Source organism: Kwoniella shandongensis, chromosome 10 (genome assembly GCF_008629635.2).
Source record: "Kwoniella shandongensis chromosome 10, complete sequence".
NCBI lineage: Eukaryota > Fungi > Basidiomycota > Tremellomycetes > Tremellales > Cryptococcaceae > Kwoniella > Kwoniella shandongensis.
The window spans coordinates 968053-986826 of record NC_089296.1 but is presented as its reverse complement, the minus strand read 5'-3'; the positions used below and the strand labels follow the sequence as shown (position 1 = coordinate 986826).

At 49.1% G+C, this 18774-nt stretch overlaps 8 protein-coding genes across 8 annotated transcripts; 4 read left to right on the top strand and 4 right to left on the bottom strand.

Annotated features, from left to right (window-relative positions):
• Positions 1-399: 399 nt before the first annotated feature.
• On the top strand, positions 400-2562 carry CI109_105751 (uncharacterized protein; the record flags this gene model as incomplete). Its single annotated transcript, XM_032004256.1, has 7 exons — positions 400-632; positions 794-1115; positions 1253-1645; positions 1708-1895; positions 1976-2076; positions 2153-2378; positions 2448-2562. The coding sequence occupies 7 exons, from the start codon at positions 400-402 to the stop codon at positions 2560-2562; spliced, it is 1578 nt and encodes a 525-aa protein (XP_031861487.1).
• A 190-nt stretch (positions 2563-2752) lies between these two features.
• On the bottom strand, positions 2753-5417 carry CI109_105750 (uncharacterized protein; the record flags this gene model as incomplete). Its single annotated transcript, XM_065967723.1, has 18 exons — positions 2753-2856; positions 2967-3219; positions 3296-3378; positions 3450-3596; positions 3669-3681; positions 3742-3813; positions 3886-3919; positions 3975-4049; positions 4108-4113; positions 4182-4324; positions 4386-4444; positions 4497-4544; positions 4607-4658; positions 4734-4820; positions 4882-4956; positions 5044-5150; positions 5223-5243; positions 5312-5417. 18 exons carry the CDS (start codon positions 5415-5417, stop codon positions 2753-2755), a joined length of 1485 nt encoding a protein of 494 aa, XP_065823795.1.
• Positions 5418-7257: 1840 nt separating this feature from the next.
• On the top strand, positions 7258-8587 carry CI109_105749 (uncharacterized protein; the record flags this gene model as incomplete). The annotated part of the gene is made up of 10 exons (XM_032004254.2): positions 7258-7318; positions 7384-7397; positions 7457-7526; positions 7619-7703; positions 7770-7781; positions 7842-7907; positions 7962-8055; positions 8125-8139; positions 8201-8260; positions 8318-8587. 10 exons carry the CDS (start codon positions 7258-7260, stop codon positions 8585-8587), a joined length of 747 nt encoding a protein of 248 aa, XP_031861485.2.
• Positions 8588-8722: 135 nt separating this feature from the next.
• On the bottom strand, positions 8723-10171 carry CI109_105748 (mitochondrial 37S ribosomal protein uS5m; the record flags this gene model as incomplete). Its single annotated transcript, XM_032004253.1, has 5 exons — positions 8723-8860; positions 8926-9062; positions 9144-9260; positions 9334-9446; positions 9684-10171. 5 exons carry the CDS (start codon positions 10169-10171, stop codon positions 8723-8725), a joined length of 993 nt encoding a protein of 330 aa, XP_031861484.1.
• A 346-nt stretch (positions 10172-10517) lies between these two features.
• On the bottom strand, positions 10518-12044 carry CI109_105747 (uncharacterized protein; the record flags this gene model as incomplete). Its single annotated transcript, XM_032004252.1, has 2 exons — positions 10518-10994; positions 11058-12044. The coding sequence occupies 2 exons, from the start codon at positions 12042-12044 to the stop codon at positions 10518-10520; spliced, it is 1464 nt and encodes a 487-aa protein (XP_031861483.1).
• Positions 12045-12613: 569 nt separating this feature from the next.
• Positions 12614-13233, top strand: CI109_105746 (ribosomal P2 domain-containing protein; the record flags this gene model as incomplete). Its single annotated transcript, XM_032004251.2, has 3 exons — positions 12614-12772; positions 12971-13135; positions 13213-13233. 3 exons carry the CDS (start codon positions 12614-12616, stop codon positions 13231-13233), a joined length of 345 nt encoding a protein of 114 aa, XP_031861482.2.
• Positions 13234-14105: 872 nt separating this feature from the next.
• Positions 14106-14803, bottom strand: CI109_105745 (uncharacterized protein; the record flags this gene model as incomplete). Its single annotated transcript, XM_032004250.1, has 5 exons — positions 14106-14120; positions 14178-14197; positions 14264-14281; positions 14407-14513; positions 14667-14803. The coding sequence occupies 5 exons, from the start codon at positions 14801-14803 to the stop codon at positions 14106-14108; spliced, it is 297 nt and encodes a 98-aa protein (XP_031861481.1).
• Positions 14804-15887: 1084 nt separating this feature from the next.
• CI109_105744 (uncharacterized protein) lies at positions 15888-18036 on the top strand (the record flags this gene model as incomplete). Its single annotated transcript, XM_065967722.1, has 5 exons — positions 15888-16220; positions 16293-16482; positions 16561-16600; positions 16669-17077; positions 17149-18036. The coding sequence occupies 5 exons, from the start codon at positions 15888-15890 to the stop codon at positions 18034-18036; spliced, it is 1860 nt and encodes a 619-aa protein (XP_065823794.1).
• Positions 18037-18774: the final 738 nt, after the last annotated feature.

Genomic DNA, 18774 nt, shown 5'->3' with positions numbered 1-18774 from the left:
ATCCTCCCTGTCATTGCACCCAACTGTAATTCCTCATCCCATAGCTGAAAAGCACAAAAGAGATCTACATATCTCCTGAGAGACAGACCGACCACAGTCACGTCACACGTCGTCTCCTTAAGCTTGCTCTACTCTCTCTCACTCTCTCTCTCGCTGTTTTGCCGTATAATACCATAAGATTTCAAAACACGTGTGGTGGTGGTATTCTTCGTCTTCTTTCCTGTTTTGTGATCAAACTATAATTACATACACGTCGATCCTGACCGATCATACACTCCTTGGCGACAGACAAAATAGATAGATAGATACTTTGAATAGGTAGAGATATTTATAAACTCAATATACCCCTCAGTCCTTCGCTTCTTCCTTTCCCTCTCTTTCTCTCTTTTGACTATTATTATGTCTGAGAAATCGATATACAGACCTTGGGCACCATTTCGAAAACCGAGCTCGAAGAACGGTCCAGGTCCACTTTACACCATGTTGGAATACACCGGTATCGGTGTTGGTAATAGCGGCGCGACGACGACCAAATCCCACAAGCCAGTGAAATATGCAGGAAGGAAGAAGTGGATATTCATCGCTGGCTCTTTGTTGGGTATCATGATCTTGTTCATGTCTTCAGGTGATCGGTGAGTCGTCGTTACAACCCACCCTGCATCTTCAGTCAAATACTGACGCGTCTGGAACCTCCTGCCCTCCCTCTCCCTTTGCTGGTATATAATATATATATATACCTCGCCTCGCCCAATTTCACTCTCATCCTTACTGCTCGATCTCCACTCGCCCACAGACACCTGCTGCACCCGACTTGTAACCCATACAACCAACATGGTTATCTCAACTATGCTCCGGACGAACCTCACAAGAACCGATGGATCCCCTTCTCCCCCAATTCGCCTTGCGGCAAAACACCCCTCCTCTTCGCTTCGTTGTTAAGAACATCGTGGTCCGAACATGGCGCGAAAGGTATTCCGGACTTGCCAGGTGATTGGTGGAGAGAGGAAGTGGCGCCAGATGGTGGGGAGTGGGAGGATGTGAATTGGGCGAGGAATAAGACGATCTTGGTGATCGGGGATAGTATTCAGAGGTTCAATTTGAGATATCTTTGCGAGGTAAGTCGTTGTTCAGCCTCGTCCTGAGTGATCGTCCGTTGTACTGGCACGACTGAGAGCTGTCAAGCAACATACCCAAAGCGAGCTCAGGATGGAGTTGTGATAGGACGGTCGCTGACCACTCTTGTGTTACCTAGATGGCGGGTGAACCTCTTCACGAAATAGGATGGGATCACCCTTGGTCTCCTCCTAAACCTGCCACACCTCCTCCCAAAGCCGAATGGCTTCGAGTACCGGAAGACACTGGCGTCAAGAAAGGGCGACGTGACTTGAAATCTCTCCTTGCTGAAAGAGGCGATATCGAACTTCGACCCGAGTCCTCTTCTGTGTCCTCTTCGATCATGGAAGATTTCGAGTCTCTGGTTGGAAGCAATACCAATATCACACATGATCTTGGGAAGAGGGCCGCGCCGCATGTAGGAGATCCGATGGGATATATGGGACATTATTGTCATATCCCAGGTGTGGACTTGATGATCTTCCAATTGTTCCATTTCGGTCTTGACGAGAAGAACTTCTGGACAATCAGGGTAAGTTTGTGCTCCCTGTTGTTTTGTTGCTGGATTTGAGCTAACACCTCTCCGCTTGCCAGCCCGACTTCGTCCCTCCTTACACCGTAGAAGACCGAGTGGAAATGCTCGCTAAACCGTATATCGCCAACGCTGAACGACCCAGGACTGCTCCCGAATTGACTTATGTCGCTTCAGCTCTGTGGGACACTACTCGATTTATGAGAGAGGACACAGAAGCTGGTACGGATATCAGCGAAGCACTTTCACCGTGAGTGCTGATCAGACGCACAAGCTGTTAGGCCTCCTCGGCTGAGAAGAGTGCTGATGAAGTTCGACTTGACAACTCAGCGGTCGTCTCACGTGGTATAGAATTAGAGTTAGACAAGTGCTTGTACATGCCCGTCAGACATTCCCAAAGACACACTTGAAGTGGATGACCCATCATTATCGTGAGTCAGACCTGGCGTCGAGAAACCTGCCCGCCGTATACGAGCCTAACCTGCTCTTGTTTTCTCGTATTGCCAGCTCTTCGAGCTTTGTCAGGATGGTTCTTCCAGAATGGTGATCAACACCAAAAACCACAACGACCCCAACAGAAGCTCAACCGTTTGATGCCACTCCATCTCGCGGCGATGTCAGCTATGGAGGATATGGAAGACGCGAGTCCTGATCAGAAAAAGGCAATGAGGGATATTGGGATCTCCAAGTGGGGAGAGTTGATCATGGGTACAGAGGATCATCAACGAGATGAGTAAGTCGCGCTGCTATGTTCTTTGGCTGTATTGGTGATTGGCTAACCCGTCGTCGTTCAACTCTGCAGCTTACATCCCAACCTCCTTCCGGGTGGATATCTCTGGGCCGACATGATGATGTACGATCTTCGAGAAGCCGTCACTACCAAATGGTGGGCAGCCGGAAGACCGTTGGGGTGGTAGTGCAGCAGGTTCGCTTGCAATTTGCTTGGGAGTGGTTTAGAAACGTAAGAAGATAGATATACCTATTCGGCTTGATTTGGATGTACTGGGTCTTCGCATATCAGGTACCCCTTGTCGTGTTGGCAATTTACTAATATACACACCTACGGGGTTTGCCTGCATTTACTATCTTACATCCACTAGATCGCAATCAATCGCCCTTCTCGCTCATCACCGCCCTATTCGACTTTTCACCAGATCTTTTCGAGTCTGCTTTCAAGATCTCGTTGAGCCTGGTGCGCTGAGTACATTGTGCTGCGGGGACGAAATAACGAAGACGATCAGCGTTGTCCCGGACAATTCACTTAGTCTATGTATCGTGGTACAGCGACTTGACCGTCAAGCTAGAAGCTGAGAGTACTCACCAAATTCGAAGCTTTTTGCTAATTCTTCCAACTCATCATACGTCTTATCCTTGAAGAATCCCGCAAACTCTTTGACCAATTCCTCGGAAAGCAGTATATTGCGAACCAATCTCGACAGATGACCTTCGACACCCCACGAAGATGGATACCGCTCTTTGAACGATGGTGCGGAAGTTTCGAGCCATTCTTCGAGGGGTTGAAAGAGATGTCGGACGGAACGATCGTCGACTCCCCATTTGTCCGCGGCGAGATTCTTCAGTCATCAAACAGATAGTTCAGTGTTCCACAGATTGCAAACAATGATCGGAGTTCACCACTACCGAACTCACCTTCTTCTTCCTCAAAAAGTCCTTGAGAAGCTTGACATATGCCGTGTCTTCTCCAGCATAGATCATGCCCTGGAAACCGACATCTAAAGAGTGGGTGAAGCAAATGGATCAGCGGGACAGCGTTTACGAAATCTTTTAGACCCGCCACACTCACCCTTGTATAGCCAGATTGACCAGCTCGCCTGCGCTTTGGAGTAGATCCCAAGCTGGAGCTTGAGTACGTCGAATCGCGTATCATTGATATGTTCCCAGTTGTCAAAGCCGTCTTCGGCGTTCTGGTAGACTGGACCGAACTCCCCGACTGAGCGATACAATCATAAAACCATTAATCAAGATTACACTGGCGGCCTCGAGGTAGGGGTTACGGACTTACCCCATACAGGACCCTATCAAAGGAAAACGACGTGAGCACATGCAACGCAGAAGGTTTATCAAGATTTTCGCACCTTGTGCTTGCGCATATACTCTGTCTTGCTCTTGAATGAATCTTTGTGGAAGTCGATTTGTTCTTTTGAACCCTATCCTTGCGTTGTAAGCTTAAGCTGGGAATGGGGCGTACCAATGTCTCGAGGCGGTATCTCCAAACACACCTCGTAGAGCGATGGAGGATTAGGGAAACCATAGCTAAGTCAACGTCTTGCATCAATCTTGCAGTTCTGTCGCACAGGGGAGCACCCACATAGAGTAGTCATGACAGGTGTAAACGCTATTCGGAAGCGGTTTCCCGAAGTGCCTCAAATCAGCCGCAAATGTGCTGCCAGTAATCGCCAATCAGCAAAGTCAAGTAAGGCCTTGCTTTGACCAGAACTTACTTTCCGCTATCAAACGTGGAAAGTCAGCGTTGTGTAATAGCCGAACAGAGATAGTGGACACATGAATTACTTACTCCAAGAACAGAATGTGATTCGGATCGATAGCTCTGATTGCCTTTTCGACTCTGTCGTAAAATGCCACAAGTCGAGTATGCTTCTCGTCCGAAGGCTCGTTGAGTGGGTTGTAGCCCGCGACCCAGGTGTTGTCCTTGTAGTGCTAGTGAAGGTGAATTCCATATTCAGCACCGATGATACTAAACGATACTAAGGACACTCACTCTGGCGAGGTGTTCCCAGATGAGAACGGTTCGGTCTTGGAAATCCTTGTGCTCGTAGACTGGCGTAGTAGTGAGTGATTAAGAAACCTAAAAGCTGACTCCTGCACTCACAAAGAGCTTTGTGTGTGGGATTGTCGGAATGCCAATCGAAGTTTTGACCTGTAGTTGGACCATCAGCCGATACTCTACGCTTGGTGGCAAAGGGATATGGCCTTGCTCACCTCCAGGAGCCGAGTGCAAGTCGATGATGGTATAGATACCGTGTTTAGCACACTGTCAACTCAAAAACATGGTCAGCTCGGCGTTGTAGAGCCAGGTGACGAGTTGTGTGATTGCAATGTAACTTACCAGATCAATGACACGATCGAGATGTTTTAGACCCTCTTTCTTGAACACGCGAGGGTTGAGATCGTCTTCAAAGTGATGATAGTTGATCTGTACAGTTCACTTTATCAGGCTAACAACTTAATGGTACTTTACAGTCGAGGGCACCCACCGGTATACGAATACAGTTCAATCCGAGTGAAGCGAAGAATTTGGCATCGTCTTCACCGAAGAAGTATTGCAGAAACTAATGCACGTCACACCATGTACTGTCAGTCGACTGTGTTACATGACAGGCGGAAAGCACAAAGATGGAGAGTGACGTTTTTCTCACCTTGTCGAAGAAGAAATCGTACTTCTTGGTTCCTAGGACCTCTTTCAATGCTGCTCGAGCTTGATGTTCATGTCCTGCAAAACCTGTAATGAAGTTTTCCATGTTCACTGCGTCGCAACACTTGTCAACACTCGCCCACAGCACTGGATCATCTCAATGTGCTAAGTGAGATCACCCACTCCAGCCTCCAATGGCAGTACCTATACCACGAGACAAAACCCGCAGTCAGCCTTTCTTTCTAGCTCATACGGTGCCCAGTCACACTTGCCTTTCAGGATGATAGGCTTCCCATGAAGGGTAATTTGTTCCCCCTCGACCTTCAAGAAATCCTTCTTCGTAGCTGCAGCAGCCATGTTTGACTGACCCAATCCCATAGTGAGCGTATACTGGACGTTATGCTCTGGTGTGTTGTTCACACACAGATAGGGGGAACGTAGCGTCATATATATATGTTCTTGGCTACTAGCACATGTTCATGTCGAGTGGAGGTGATTCGGCGACAACCGGCCCGGTCAATAAATAACCGACGAAGTCCACCAATACTTGGTCCAGCGACTGCTGTGATCTCAAGCTTTCTCTTCTGGTGATGCATGTGGTTGGCGACCGGCGGGGGTGGAGAGGGTTGTGGAGTACATAATGGAAATGCTCCTCGCATGTTGGCTTTACAGCACATCTCGCTGTAAGTGAGGCGTCTGCAACGATATTCACCCTCCTAGGTTGTCGTGTTCGTGACGCGGATGTGCGGCAATGTTGTTACGATACTTCTTGCTCCCTCCTGAATATCACGAGTTCTAGTCAGCTGGGGCTCGCTCAATTGCATAGATGAGTGATTGTCCGTGGTTAAACAGACGACTGGTAGCAAAGAAATGAGAGTATGGTGATGATCGGAGTCATCACAGCGTGTTATGAAAGGAAGGCAACGACGGTCGCGCAATTTGCCTGGCGTACGAGAAGATCGGGAGCAAGGTCAGCCATGGTTCAACCGCCTTGTGGTATCGTCTGCGTGAGACCCGCACTTTGCGTTAGGCACTATACTGTATGCTACATCAACTGGATGATGTTGTCCTCGTGCTCTGCTGGTATGATAATCTCCCGGGAGGGCTTTGGATGCACGAAGTCGGCCCCGATCTGCTCTGAAGGGGAAGCATTGACAAGGCTTACTTGGAAAGAATGCAATGTATGTCGTGAACTCTTAATGCACTTCCTACGGTTTGTTGCCCGATACACCTCTTAGTGCGACATAAATAGCGTACGATGTACAAATTTGTGCTCGTAATCACAATTTTTGATCGTTTTTCCGTCAACGATAACTCCCAAGCATAGCGCACAGCTCACTCCGTGTCATGCAAACATTTCCTCTCTCCCAGCACCGAATGTCACATTACGATCTCGCCCATATTGAGTACAATCTCCGATTACGATGGACAGGGTGCAGGCAGCACTAGCGTTGTTGCGAAGGGCATGTCCAGGAATTGAGCTGCTATGCCAGTGTTGTTTGAGAGAGGGACGCAACACATAGAACTTCTAGTGACAACCTGGTCAAATCCAGATATGACATTGCTCACAAAGGGTAAACTGGGTAAGACGTAATTCGCAGGGGCAACAAGGGAGATGAACCGCTGATCTTTGACATGATAATTGTCATTCCTGAGACAGGGTGATTTCATAACTCAAATCAGCACCAGGGTGTAGTGATAGTATGCATGCAAAACTCATAATAAATCCAATACAGTGCACTTGCATGCATAAGGGACAGCCAGAAGCACACAGAGAAGCGATTGATCCCCGTTGGAAAGGCGTTGCACGACAAAAGTGCCACTTATCGCCACCGCCACCGTAGCTGAATTGGGGACTTGTTGTAGACTCGGACATGACGATCCCTTGTCTTGTTGTCTCAGCTCAGACAACGTTGCAATCAACGAACAATATATCCATTTTCCTTTTTATCTTTCATCGATACATCTTAGAGAGCATAGGAAGGAGTGAAGATGGCTACGAAGGTCGCACAGAAGAGGGTGAGTTCTCAACTCCAGCTCCTGTACACGAGAGGGAACGACGTCGATGTCTTCCATGGGATTCCTTTATCTATTTTGTTGTTGTCAAAGACACACCGACTGACCAACCTCCTCTTTGCAGCTCCAAAAGGTCAGCCGACTACCAGAGTGACATGTAGTGGTCATACACAGCTGACGACATATGCAGGAGTACCTCGCCATGCAGAAATCCCCTCCTCCATTCATCTGGGCATCTCCTGAAGAGAAGAATATCCTTGATTGTAAGTCGGTCTCTCAGCGTCTCGTCATTTGAGGTACGCTCCATGCTGATCTGACTTTTTCATAGGGCACTTCATCATTGTAAGCTGACTCGGAAACGTTGACGAGATTCAGATCCGAGCTTACACGGTTCTGTTCAGCGCGGTCCGCCCGATACGCCGTACGAAGGAGGGGAGTATCACGGTCTTATTTGGTTCCCCAGTGACTATCGTGAGTAAAATCATCATACTTTCCCTCAATATTATCCCCATATAGATGGTATCGATCGCTAAAGCTGACGCTGTGTCTTCTGTTGTGTGCAGCATTCAAACCCCCAGATGTGAAGATGTTCACACCCTCTGGGAGATTCGAGATCGGGCATAAGATCTGTATGAGTATGACCTCTTAGTGAGTCGCTCAGCTTCCATAATCCTTCATATGATACAAAAAGCTGATTTACGTTTGTTATAATAGTCATCCCAGCTCGTATGTTACCGACAAAACCTGATCAGAAAGGCAGGGTATTGACACTATTGCTGTTATCAGGTGGAACGCAGCTTGGTCCGTTGCGACTATCCTCACAGGACTTCTCAGCTTTATGCTCAGCGATGAGTGAGTGCGACCTCGTGATAACGAAAGGCAGTGCTAATATACTCCCGCGCAAAGGATCACTGCCGGTGCTGTCAAGACTACAGACGAGCAGAAGCGAGCTTTGGCCAAGCAGAGTCATACGTTTAATCTGAATAACAGGAAGTTTAGGGTGAGTTCATATTCTGGAATCTCGCAGCCAGGAGGATGAATGCTGATTACGCCTTTCTCACTTATGTAGGACATCTTCCCAGACGTATGTCTCCGCGTCATAGTATATCAAGCGGCTGAGCTGATGATCGGTTTCTTTCTCCCAGTACGCAACGCCGCAGATGACAGATCTGCCTGATATGGGCAAACCTGCTGCCTCTTCTTCCGTAAGTCGATCTATTAGCCGGATTAGGCAGGCATAGCTGACACGAGCGAACGTTGAGGCTTCCAAAGTCGTGAATACAATAGATACGGCTTCCGGTTCAAATATACAGTCTCCTGTTAAAGCAGATACCCTCACTTCCACAACCGATTCCAGCCAAACAAATACAAATACTCCTACAATACATCAACAGCCTCCACCAGAACAGCAACGCGTGAATAACAATCGTCCTCATCCTGGTCAACCGAACTGGATGCCAAGTTGGAGATGGGTGATCGCAGTTGTCATACTCGCTGTTTTAGGGAGATTATCATCGTTTGCTGGAATATGAGAGAGATATTTAGATTTGTTGTATGACCCATTGATGATTATCATTTACATGTTTTCTCATTAAAATCGAGCTGTACAGCTGACCCAACAGGAGGGAGTGATCGCGTATAATGCAAGAGTTGTGCATGATAGTCGTCTACACCCTTCTACCGATATCGACACCGTACCTTCCTCGCTCTCGTTCGATCTCATCCTTGCTTCTCATTCCAAGACCCTTGTTCTCTCGAGGTCCCTTCTTGCCGAAGATACCAGTTCCGAAACCGGATGGGTTGCCCTATCACACAGAACAAAGCGTCAGCACCGATGTCTTGCCATACAAAGGACGAGCGGAGAACTTACACCACCGTGCAAAACCTGAATAGTGGCTTTCAAAACATCTGGTCGATTTCGCGAACCGACGATCATAGCGCTAGCATCTTTGATACCGCACGCTGTGAAAATACGATGTATCATGGGAGGAACCATGAGACCGAATCCTACAACGTCGAGAGTTGTCAGCATTGCCTCAAAGGTAGTTGGTCCATGAAGATGGGATAATGAAATGTCCTAGCACTCACCTGGTGGTCTGGCACGAAGATGAACTTTCGCAGCTCCCCACTTCCCTTGCAGATCCTTGCCTTCTCCCCATAACGTTCTCGACTCGTATCGGTTGACATAGTCCATGCTCAAGACGGCTGAATTATTGAAGCAAACCGTCAAGTCAGCTTACGTCCGCGAAAGCTGAGGCTCGATCTAGCTGAGACTCACCTTTGTGGAAAGCGGCGTCCGAGGCAGCGGCGTTGTTGTGGCCTCGTCCTCTGCCCAATCCGACAAGACCTCGTTCAGGCGATCCGACGACAACATATGCTTGGTTGACACCCCTACGAGGATAAGAAAGTCAGCGTTACGTCCAGTGCTAGACACTGCGATCCATCATCCTCGTCCGACATGACCATGACTCCTAGCATAGCCCCACCGTCGTTCTTCCGCACTGTCGTCGACTGCGCACCCAATCTGAACTGCTACCCTCTCTTCTACTGTCCACCATGACCTCTTATCTGGACCTCTGACCACACGTCTCCTCATTCGCCATGCAGACGAAGAAAACCGGTACTTACATCTTTCCCTTCTTTGTCATATGCTGCACTTTCCTACTCCTAACTGTAAATCTACTCAATCCTCTCAACTCATCCCTACTCAATCCTGAGATCGCGCTCAACTTCATCTCCTTCTTGAGCGGGTTCTGCTCCGCCAACGTCGTAGGCCATGTTGCAGCCGTTGGTGGGGGAAGAAGCGGGGACGGGTGATTGTAATGTTTGTGAAGGGGGGAAGAGTGTGTGTTGGGGAATGAGGGAAGTCGAGGGACAGGCGAGTAGGGGAGTGAGAAAGGAGGTCTGGGGAGACCGGAACCAGAAGGGACGGAAGGGGATTTGGAAGATGAGGCTTCGGACGATGATGAGGAGGATGAAATCTCGGAAGATTCAGTCGTAGGAGACTCTGAAGATGTTGGTGGGGGAGGAGCGGTAGTCGACGCTGATCGAGCGAGTGGTCGAGCGACCGAGCTCTGTCGGAGCGCACGGAGCGGTCGGGAGATGGGCTTGGACATGTTGTCGATGGTATAGATTGCGAGATGAACTATCAATCTAGGTATGTCTATAGCCAAGTCTACAAAAGTCAAAGTCACCGACCTGGATCATCTGAAATCTCCAACCAACGTTAACGGACGAAGACGCTCCCATTCGCGTATTACCGAAAACGCCGACTCCACCATAGTACCCCTTGTTAGTCGTGGCACTCCGTTTCCCCTTTGTCTGTGCAGCTTGCTCAAGGTGTAAGATGCATATAAGTTACAACAGAAACATGTACAACATAGATGAGACGAAGACCTTACAGCCGTGTGAGAATGTTTCCAGATAACAAGAACCGTGTGGCAAGTAATCCAGCGTAGCTCATCAGCCCGCATCCCATTTCGTCCACTCCTGCCTTAAATCCCACAATCGCCTCAATCCCTCCTTCTCCTCGTTCAGCCAATCATGCAATTTTGAATTCAAGCCTAGGCTTTCCTTAAATTGCGCCATTGTCGATGCTTCGATACAATCCGAAAGGGCGGACTGGATCGATAGCGGTACAATCCTTTTCGTTCTTAGCTTTTCTGCCTGTTTTGAACCGGACTTCGAGGGTTTGACAAGGGAGGTGTCGATTCGAATTTCACTTGTTGATCGAGAGTAGACAAGTCGCACTTTAATGTTTGTTCCTTGGTCATTCAATTCGTCTCTCGAGGCCGCCAGAGCCAGGCGTGAAGGACTTGCAGATCTGTCTCGGCGTTCAGGAACCGACCATGGCAGAGTGTCGAGGTAGAACGAAAGGATGATATCAGGAGGTGACGAGCATGTTACGGTCAAGTGCCCGAGAGGATCAAAGAGCTTAACCTAGTCTACTGCGATCAGCTGTGTCCTTTAATGTTCATTATCTGCAATACGAATACAACTCACTCGAGGGGTATGTCTTTTGAACTCTTCTACTATCCGCTGGATCATTACCCACGCTTGCTCATCGCTCTTTCCCCATTGAGCGATCTCAGGCAACCTCAAGGTTCTCTCATATAACACTCCACTGTCGTTCCTCTCCCTCGTGAAAACAACCACCTCACCTCCCTTGTTGATACGGACCACCTGGTCTTCTGGTAAAGCTACTCGCATCTCTATTCCTTCATTTGGGCCGGCCATATATATCGTGGACCGTCCTTTCGACGTGATAGGTACAGGTCGATGACTCGGGGGAAGGGGCTTCGCCAATATGGGTCTTGCTCTGCTGGAAGACGACTTCAACTTCGCATGGTCTATCTTGGCATGTACATCCAGATCGGCGGGTCCTGACTCGGGCTCACATCGTTGACGGGAACAGTCGCGCTGCCTGGAAAACGAAGTCCTTGTAGCTGGAGTGAGAGTGTTTTCGGGAAGCGGTGGTGTGTTTGGCGGAGTTGGTAGTGCGGAAGGAGTTGACGATTCGAAGCGGACATTGTTAGTCCCCTTTTGTGGCCGTTTGGCCGTCTTCTCTGTTAGCGGTCCTTCCACCTTCGCCCCGTCTTTCCGCTCCACCCGTGCTTTCCTGGTTGCATCAAGTGAGCTCGGTCTTCTTCGAAATCTCCTTCCTATCGTATCGTCGGTCGTCCCTAGTATGGGTCTACGATCGTCACCCCTGCTTCGAGCGAATGATACTTCCTCTACAACCCTCCGACGTCTATTCTTCCATCCCTGTTCTAACTCTCTCAATCTTGGCGGTGTATCGGCTAATACTTTTGACAAGATACTAGACTGACCTTCCTTGATCTGACCGAGAGGTAGCCCTACAACAACGTTAGGTGATTCAGGTGTGAACAAGGGCCGTATGTTGAAAGACTCTCGTGCAGCGTTTTCGTCATTCTCGGTATGCCGTGATAAAGGTCGACGTCTAGTCCGAGACTGAAAGGGCGGAAGCATCTATCTTACCGTCTTACTTGATTCACATATTGTGTACACTGCAAAGAAGAAGATGCACCAAACGAGGCTCGGATTAGGTGGACAAGCCGGTTAACGGGATCTACCGAGCTGCATGTATTCGATATAGGCATGCGACCCGATTATATGCTGGAAGGCACGTGTGTGCCAATTTCTTATGTCCGACGAAATCTATCTCTCCAATCGGCGATAATTTTCTCCCAGTGCCACATTCCCCCCCTCCTGCTCTCACTCTCGCTTCTCACTCGCTCTCCACCACTGGATGGGCTTCGTTGCATCAAGTCTTCTCGTCACCACTCTCACAACTCTTGTTCTTCTCCTTCTATACAACTAGGATATACGCATTTCCCGCTCCGGCTTAAATTGGTTTGCGTTCTCTACCACAAAACTAATCAACAGTAAGTTAACGATCTTCACACACGCCGAGGTTGAGGAAGACAAGGACGAAGGATGTTGGATGTCCAGCAGGAGAAGGAGGAGAAAGAAGATTTTGGAAAAGGAAAATGTTATCATGTGGACGAATGCTGATTCATCCTTCTTCTGGCCAACAGATGAAGCTTATCGCCGCCTACCTTCTCCTCCAAATCGGAGGCAACGCCTCTCCTTCCGCCGAGGACATCAAGTCTCTCCTTGAGGTTGTCGGTATCGAGGCCGAGGAGGACCGACTCTCCAAGCTCATCTCCGAGCTCGAGGGCAAGGACATCAACGAGGTGGGTCAGATGTCTTTGGAGCAATGGATTGGGAGGGTGGATGGAGCGGAAGAGTAGACGATGGCTAGATGAGACTCGCCCTTCGCTGAGGCGTTATCATCCGGTTCCATCGTCGGAACTTTCGTTGCATTCCCCCCCTTGGATCCACTGCCTATTGGTTAATGTGTTACATTGCTGACATTCTCTTCACATCTATAGCTCATCGCTGAGGGTTCTTCCAAGCTCGCTTCCGTCCCCTCCGGTGGTGCTGCCGCCTCTTCCGGTGCCGGTGCTTCCGCTGCCGCCGCCGGTGGTGCCGCTGCTGACGCCCCCGCCGCTGAGGAGAAGAAGGAGGAGGCCAAGGAGGAGTCTGACGACGACATGGTGCGTGACTTTTCCTCTCTTCTTCGCTTGTCAATGTGTGATGGGTCGCTGATTTGGTTCTTGTTGCGATTTTACAGGGTTTCGGTCTCTTCGACTAAACTCTTCGTTAGAAAACTTTCTTCGACGCTCAAACTTCTTCACTCGTGTATCTAGATCTCGAAGAACAGGATGGTGCTTCGGTGGGAACGCTAGAGTACGATTATGTTCGATGGGTTGAAATGCATGAGATTCTTAAAACGGACTGTTATCATGCCCAGGCGGGAGTTTTGCTGCCCTGCATCAGTGTGGGTTGTTGCCTCTTAGAAGTCAAGTCCAGGGACTGGGTTGCATTTTCTGTACTGTTATTTTGGAGAAGATTGCTATCTGAACAAGCCCAATCGTCCACCGTCCGATATCGCCTTGGAGGTTGAGATCATTCCCACCACTACATCGTTATCAGCCGCTTCTGAAACATTAGGAACAGCACAAGACTTCAACTCTAATAATGATGTCCATCCTCAAGTTGCCACTATTCAGCTATCCCATCCGTTTGTTACATCCTTGAGACCTCCATTTGATCAGCTTCGGAACTCATCGTAGACCCCACATGAGACCTGCATAGAATGGAAGACCGAAAATTGGGATGAAAGTATGTGCTGGATGAACAGTACTCGTATGAAATGAACGAAAGCAAACCTTGAGATGGACGGAAGAGAGGATGGCGATGATTGATGTTGTACGGAGGGGGAGGTGATGCGTTTGTAAGGAAGAAAATGATATTGGGGGATTGGTTCCATGTGAAGAGGACAATCAAGGAGGTCCAGAGGGAGAAAGAAGGAAGAGAAAACCGAAAACTAGAGCTATATACCACAGATCATATCACATGCCTCGTCTCTACCGGCAGCGCCGTCCCTTACTCCACATTCTCTCCTCTACAGTTCATCTATCTCGCTCCATATTATTCATCGAGGACATCGAATTAAGTCGTGTCTTATCGCTTAGCAGGCTATAGGAGACACGGTCAATTAGCGATCCCACTTCAGAGCGAGTTGAAGGAACATACGAGTGGTCGTCTGAAAAGGACTGGGAAGAAGAAAGCGAATTATCAGTATCTGAGCCAGAATCCAAGGGCAACACTGCCAGACTTACGGATGTGTGGTTCAGGAGCTGCGATAGTCAATGTACTTGTCAGCTGCGGTTCCCATGATGTACTTCTTGTTCCTTTCACTGGCCGAAGCGACGATTGCACCGCATTCGGCTCGCAACAGATGCTGGAGGATGGATGAACTCACCGTGTACTTCGAAATGCTCCCATCCCAAAGATTGTGTTATTCCAATACCTCTCCACTCATTCTCCTCGAGAATCCGTAATAAACCAGAATCGTCCGGTGAGAAGTAACTGGCAGTCGTAGATGATCGATTGGAACGATACCGGAGGTCGGAGTGGTAGAAAGGCAGAGAACGAAAGGGACGGGGCCAACGATAGGAGAGAGAAAGACAAGTTCAGATCAGCATCGTCCGACTTTGATCAAGGTCGATATATCACTCTCACCTCTTCGGAATCAGCTTCAACATCTGCTTTGGCAAGATGACATGACGATATTCGAATCTATCGTCCGAGTATCGATCGGAATAGATGATTCGCTCCGCGAGCTCTTCGAGCGTACTTCCTTGTTTCCCAGGTGCCATGGTGATCGTCGTCGTCGTCGTATGAATCGATGCGAAACGAGAGTGAAGTGTCAATAGATGAGAATACCGGACAGAGGAGGATGTAAGAGGGTATGTGATGAAACGACTTTTCAGCAAAGTCAGGAACAGGAGCGGAAGGTTGTGATAGAGCTTCGCGAGTTGTCCGTGAGGTAGGGACGTGCAAGTCCTTCTTGCGTCGAGAGGTGATAGATCACTGTTGTTCCGTTGTAGAGGATGAGCTGAGAATGTTGCAATGTACGACGAAGCGGATACGAGCAACGTCAAGTACTGTATGGATAGCGAGGAGACGACGCGTTGTCCATGTAACATGAATTGAAATTCATTCGTCTCACTTCCTCCCCGCGGAAAAGCGCGTCGCTCGGAATCGGGGCGGAAGCAAATCATATGCGATAGATCGACTTGGAATCACGTGATATGTCTTGGCTATATAGATATGGATATCTGTTATCCTGCGTTATGCATTGACAGATGTTCACTGAGAAAGACATCGAGTTATGGGGGAAGAGTGAAAGTGGTACCAGCCGAGTGCGGGAATGTCGTAATTTCCTGTAGTTGCATGATCTACGAGACCAGCTCTGACGAAAGATTGAGTCCAGTCGGCAGTATGTGCCACGGAGTGCGATCGTGCCAGTCTATTCAGGAGACCTTGACAATGCTGCGGACCAAAGTAGAGGTGTGTGGGTAGCAGTGTCTTCTATCACTGGTATGATATGCTGTTTGGATGACTGCTACCTCATTACACACAATGAGGTTACATGCAGGGACTGATACACCAGACGCCTCCATACTCTCTGCAAGCGTTCATTGAAATGCCTCCACTTGTCGGTCATCGCCGATGTACAGGAGATGAGCGAGCATGCGAGATAAAGTAGTGACCCTGTATGGGTCAACAACAGTAGTCAATCACTAATGTACAATCAATAAGTTATATGGAGCAGCATCAATTGGTCAAGCTGACTCGTTCGGAGAGTTTACCATTGACGGTCGCTTCGACGACTCATAGCTCGGATCGCGGCTTCTCCGTTCCCTCTTGACCCTCCGTCCTCGACACATAACATTCAAGATGAAGCTACTTATCATCTACTCTTTGCTCACCTCCCTCCTCTCCATCTCCAGTCTGGCGAGCACGATCCCTCAGACCCCCTTTGCTGTCTCTTCCAACACCGACCAGTCCACATACGAATCTAGCAAATCTATCCTTAGTCCCAAGCTCAAGCATCGTATCGATAGTCTGAGGGAGAAATGGGGTGTACCAGGTCTCACCATCGGTCTTGCAGCCTCGCCCGAGTTCACCGCGAGTCACTTCGGACTGGACTCGACAGCAGAGAAAGAATGGACATTGGAGACTGCAACTTTTGGGGTTGCTGATAGACACGGTAATCCAGTAGATGCCGATGTCAGTGTGTTCGAGCTCCATCTAATTGAGAGTATAGATTTACCACGGCTAACCAGAGTTGTGGCTGAATAGACACAATTCGGCATCGCATCCAATTCCAAGCTATTCGCGGTAAGCTCGATCGGACTGCTCATTTCGAACGGGACGATATTGCCGAACGGCGGGACACTCGATTGGGAGACCAAGATCAAGGATATCTTGCCGGAATGGAAGTTGATGGATGGATATGCCACTGAGCATGTCAATTTGATTGACCTGATGTGTGAGCCAGCAGCGAGATCACCCTCGGATCACCCAAACGAAAGAAGGCTAATGTTGAAATGGAACGGAACGCGTTCAGCTATGAGATCTGGATTACCCCGTCATGATTTTATCGAAGCGTAAGCTTTCGAAGTTGCTATATCGATACATCCCGAGACCCAACTGATCAGGTTATCATATAATGCAGTGGACAATCTCCCGCTACGGTGGTTAAGAATTTGCGATACCTCAAACCATCTGCTGGGCTACGGGAACATTGGCAATACAATAACCAACATTATATCACCCTCGACCACATCATCTATACACTCACCAATCTCACACTTCCACAATACGCGCAGATTCATATCTTTGACCCTCTGGGCCTGGACTCAACGACGTACAACGCCACAAAGGCTGCAGAGTCCGGACACAGGAGTGATGGTCACATCCACTTTGGGAGGAACCTGACCGCCTGTCAGCAGGGATGGGAATATGGCGAGCGAGTAGGGTGGGAGGATTGTGTTGGGAAAGCGGGAAGTTTCGGTTGGTGGGCAAATGACGATGCGTTACCCGAAGCTGGAGCAGGTGGTGTCATCACCACCGCCACAGACTTGGTGAGTCAGCTCTATTGCCTCAGCACAACACGTCCCGCTAACCATACACTGCGTTCACTGTGTGGCCACAGAGCAAATGGCTAAAAGAGCTGTTGAAACCCTCCGTCCTCCCACCCGACGTGATCGAGAAAGCTACTACAGCATTTGCAGTGCGTACTGCCAGGCCTCAATACCCCGAATATGGTATCGAGACGTACGGACTCGGTCAATTCCAGTACACCTATAGGGGTCACACAATCCACGGTCACACGGGAAGTGTTCCTGGTCAACTGTCCATCACTCTCCGATTGCCAGACATAGGAGTGGGATTCTTCATCGTGCTCAACGACGAAGATTTCGGAGGATCTCTGCAGAGCGTCATCGGTAACGAAATTCTGGACAGTCTGCTGGGTTTGGACCCGATAAATTGGGAGCAAAGGATCATGTCAAAAGCGTTCAAACCGTCTCAATACCCCGATGTCCCTACCAATCCTCGAGCGCCACCATCTAGATCCGTCATCGAAGGACGATATCATGCTCCTGCATACGGGGATCTCGAATTAGTAAAGGTGGAGATACCCAAAGGGGAGAGCTCTACCTCTCCCTCGGGCATTGAAGACATTTCACCTCTTTCAATGACCGAATTCCTATCGACAACGCGAACACCTCTCAACATAAGTGGTCCAATTTATATGGCGGAATATGAACGACGCTTCGTTGTCCAGGTCTACTTTACACACTTTGACGGTCCCGTATTTAATTGGACGGCTGTATGGTTCGCAGATCGTCTCAACGAGAAGGACAGAGTGGATGGGAAGCTCGTCACGCTACAGGCGATAGGGACTGCAGTGATATCGGAGTCGGAAAGAGGGTTTGGTCTGTTTGGTAATTTCTGGGGGAAGGGAGAAACGGCCAAAGACAGTGTGGTAAGCGAAGAAGGGGTTCAAGCTGCTTCAGAGGTTTGGTTTGCGAAACAGTAAAGGGTGGATGTCTGGTGATAGCTTGGATAGGTGCATGGGCATATCCACATTGCGACGACGTGATGTGGAACTTGGTATCCTCATGCAAATAGATGGATATGTTTGGATTTCCCAATGTCGAAACATTGGTTCAGGAGGTGCCTCAACGGCCGTGGCACCACTCTCCACTCTCCTCGCTTCGGCACAAGCGGCAGTACATTTGACCGCTCCGGGCCGGCGGCAATGGACATCCATTCCTTTTCAGAAATCCATCTGCCGTATGCCCCGTTGGGTCAAATTGGTCCGGAGCATGGTGTTGCGGCTTTTGCAGTTGCGGTAAGATTTGCTATTACGGTACGAACATTGTCCGCAGAACGAGAATCCACAGGTACAGTCACATTCCTGCTTGCCTGTAACGGGCTTTGTGATAAAACACGGCGATGGGTATGCCGCTGCCGCCGGGCCGATCATGCTCGCTTAGACCGAAGTATGCTTGGGGAATGTCCACCGGTAACACAGGCGGAGAGGTACCTACCGCTGCACAAACATCTTAATTGCGATGGGACGCTATAGACGGAGACGGAGATTACTCGGTTGTCCTAGTGTAACAAGTCCTTTCACATCGGTTCCATATGACCGACGGTCCGTGTCTTCGTTAGACCCGAATACATAAATGCTTTTCTGATCTCCGAGTGATCGTTTGATTGTTTGTTTGTTGTTGTCCACCGATCCCACCGATCTATCTGGAACATCTCAATG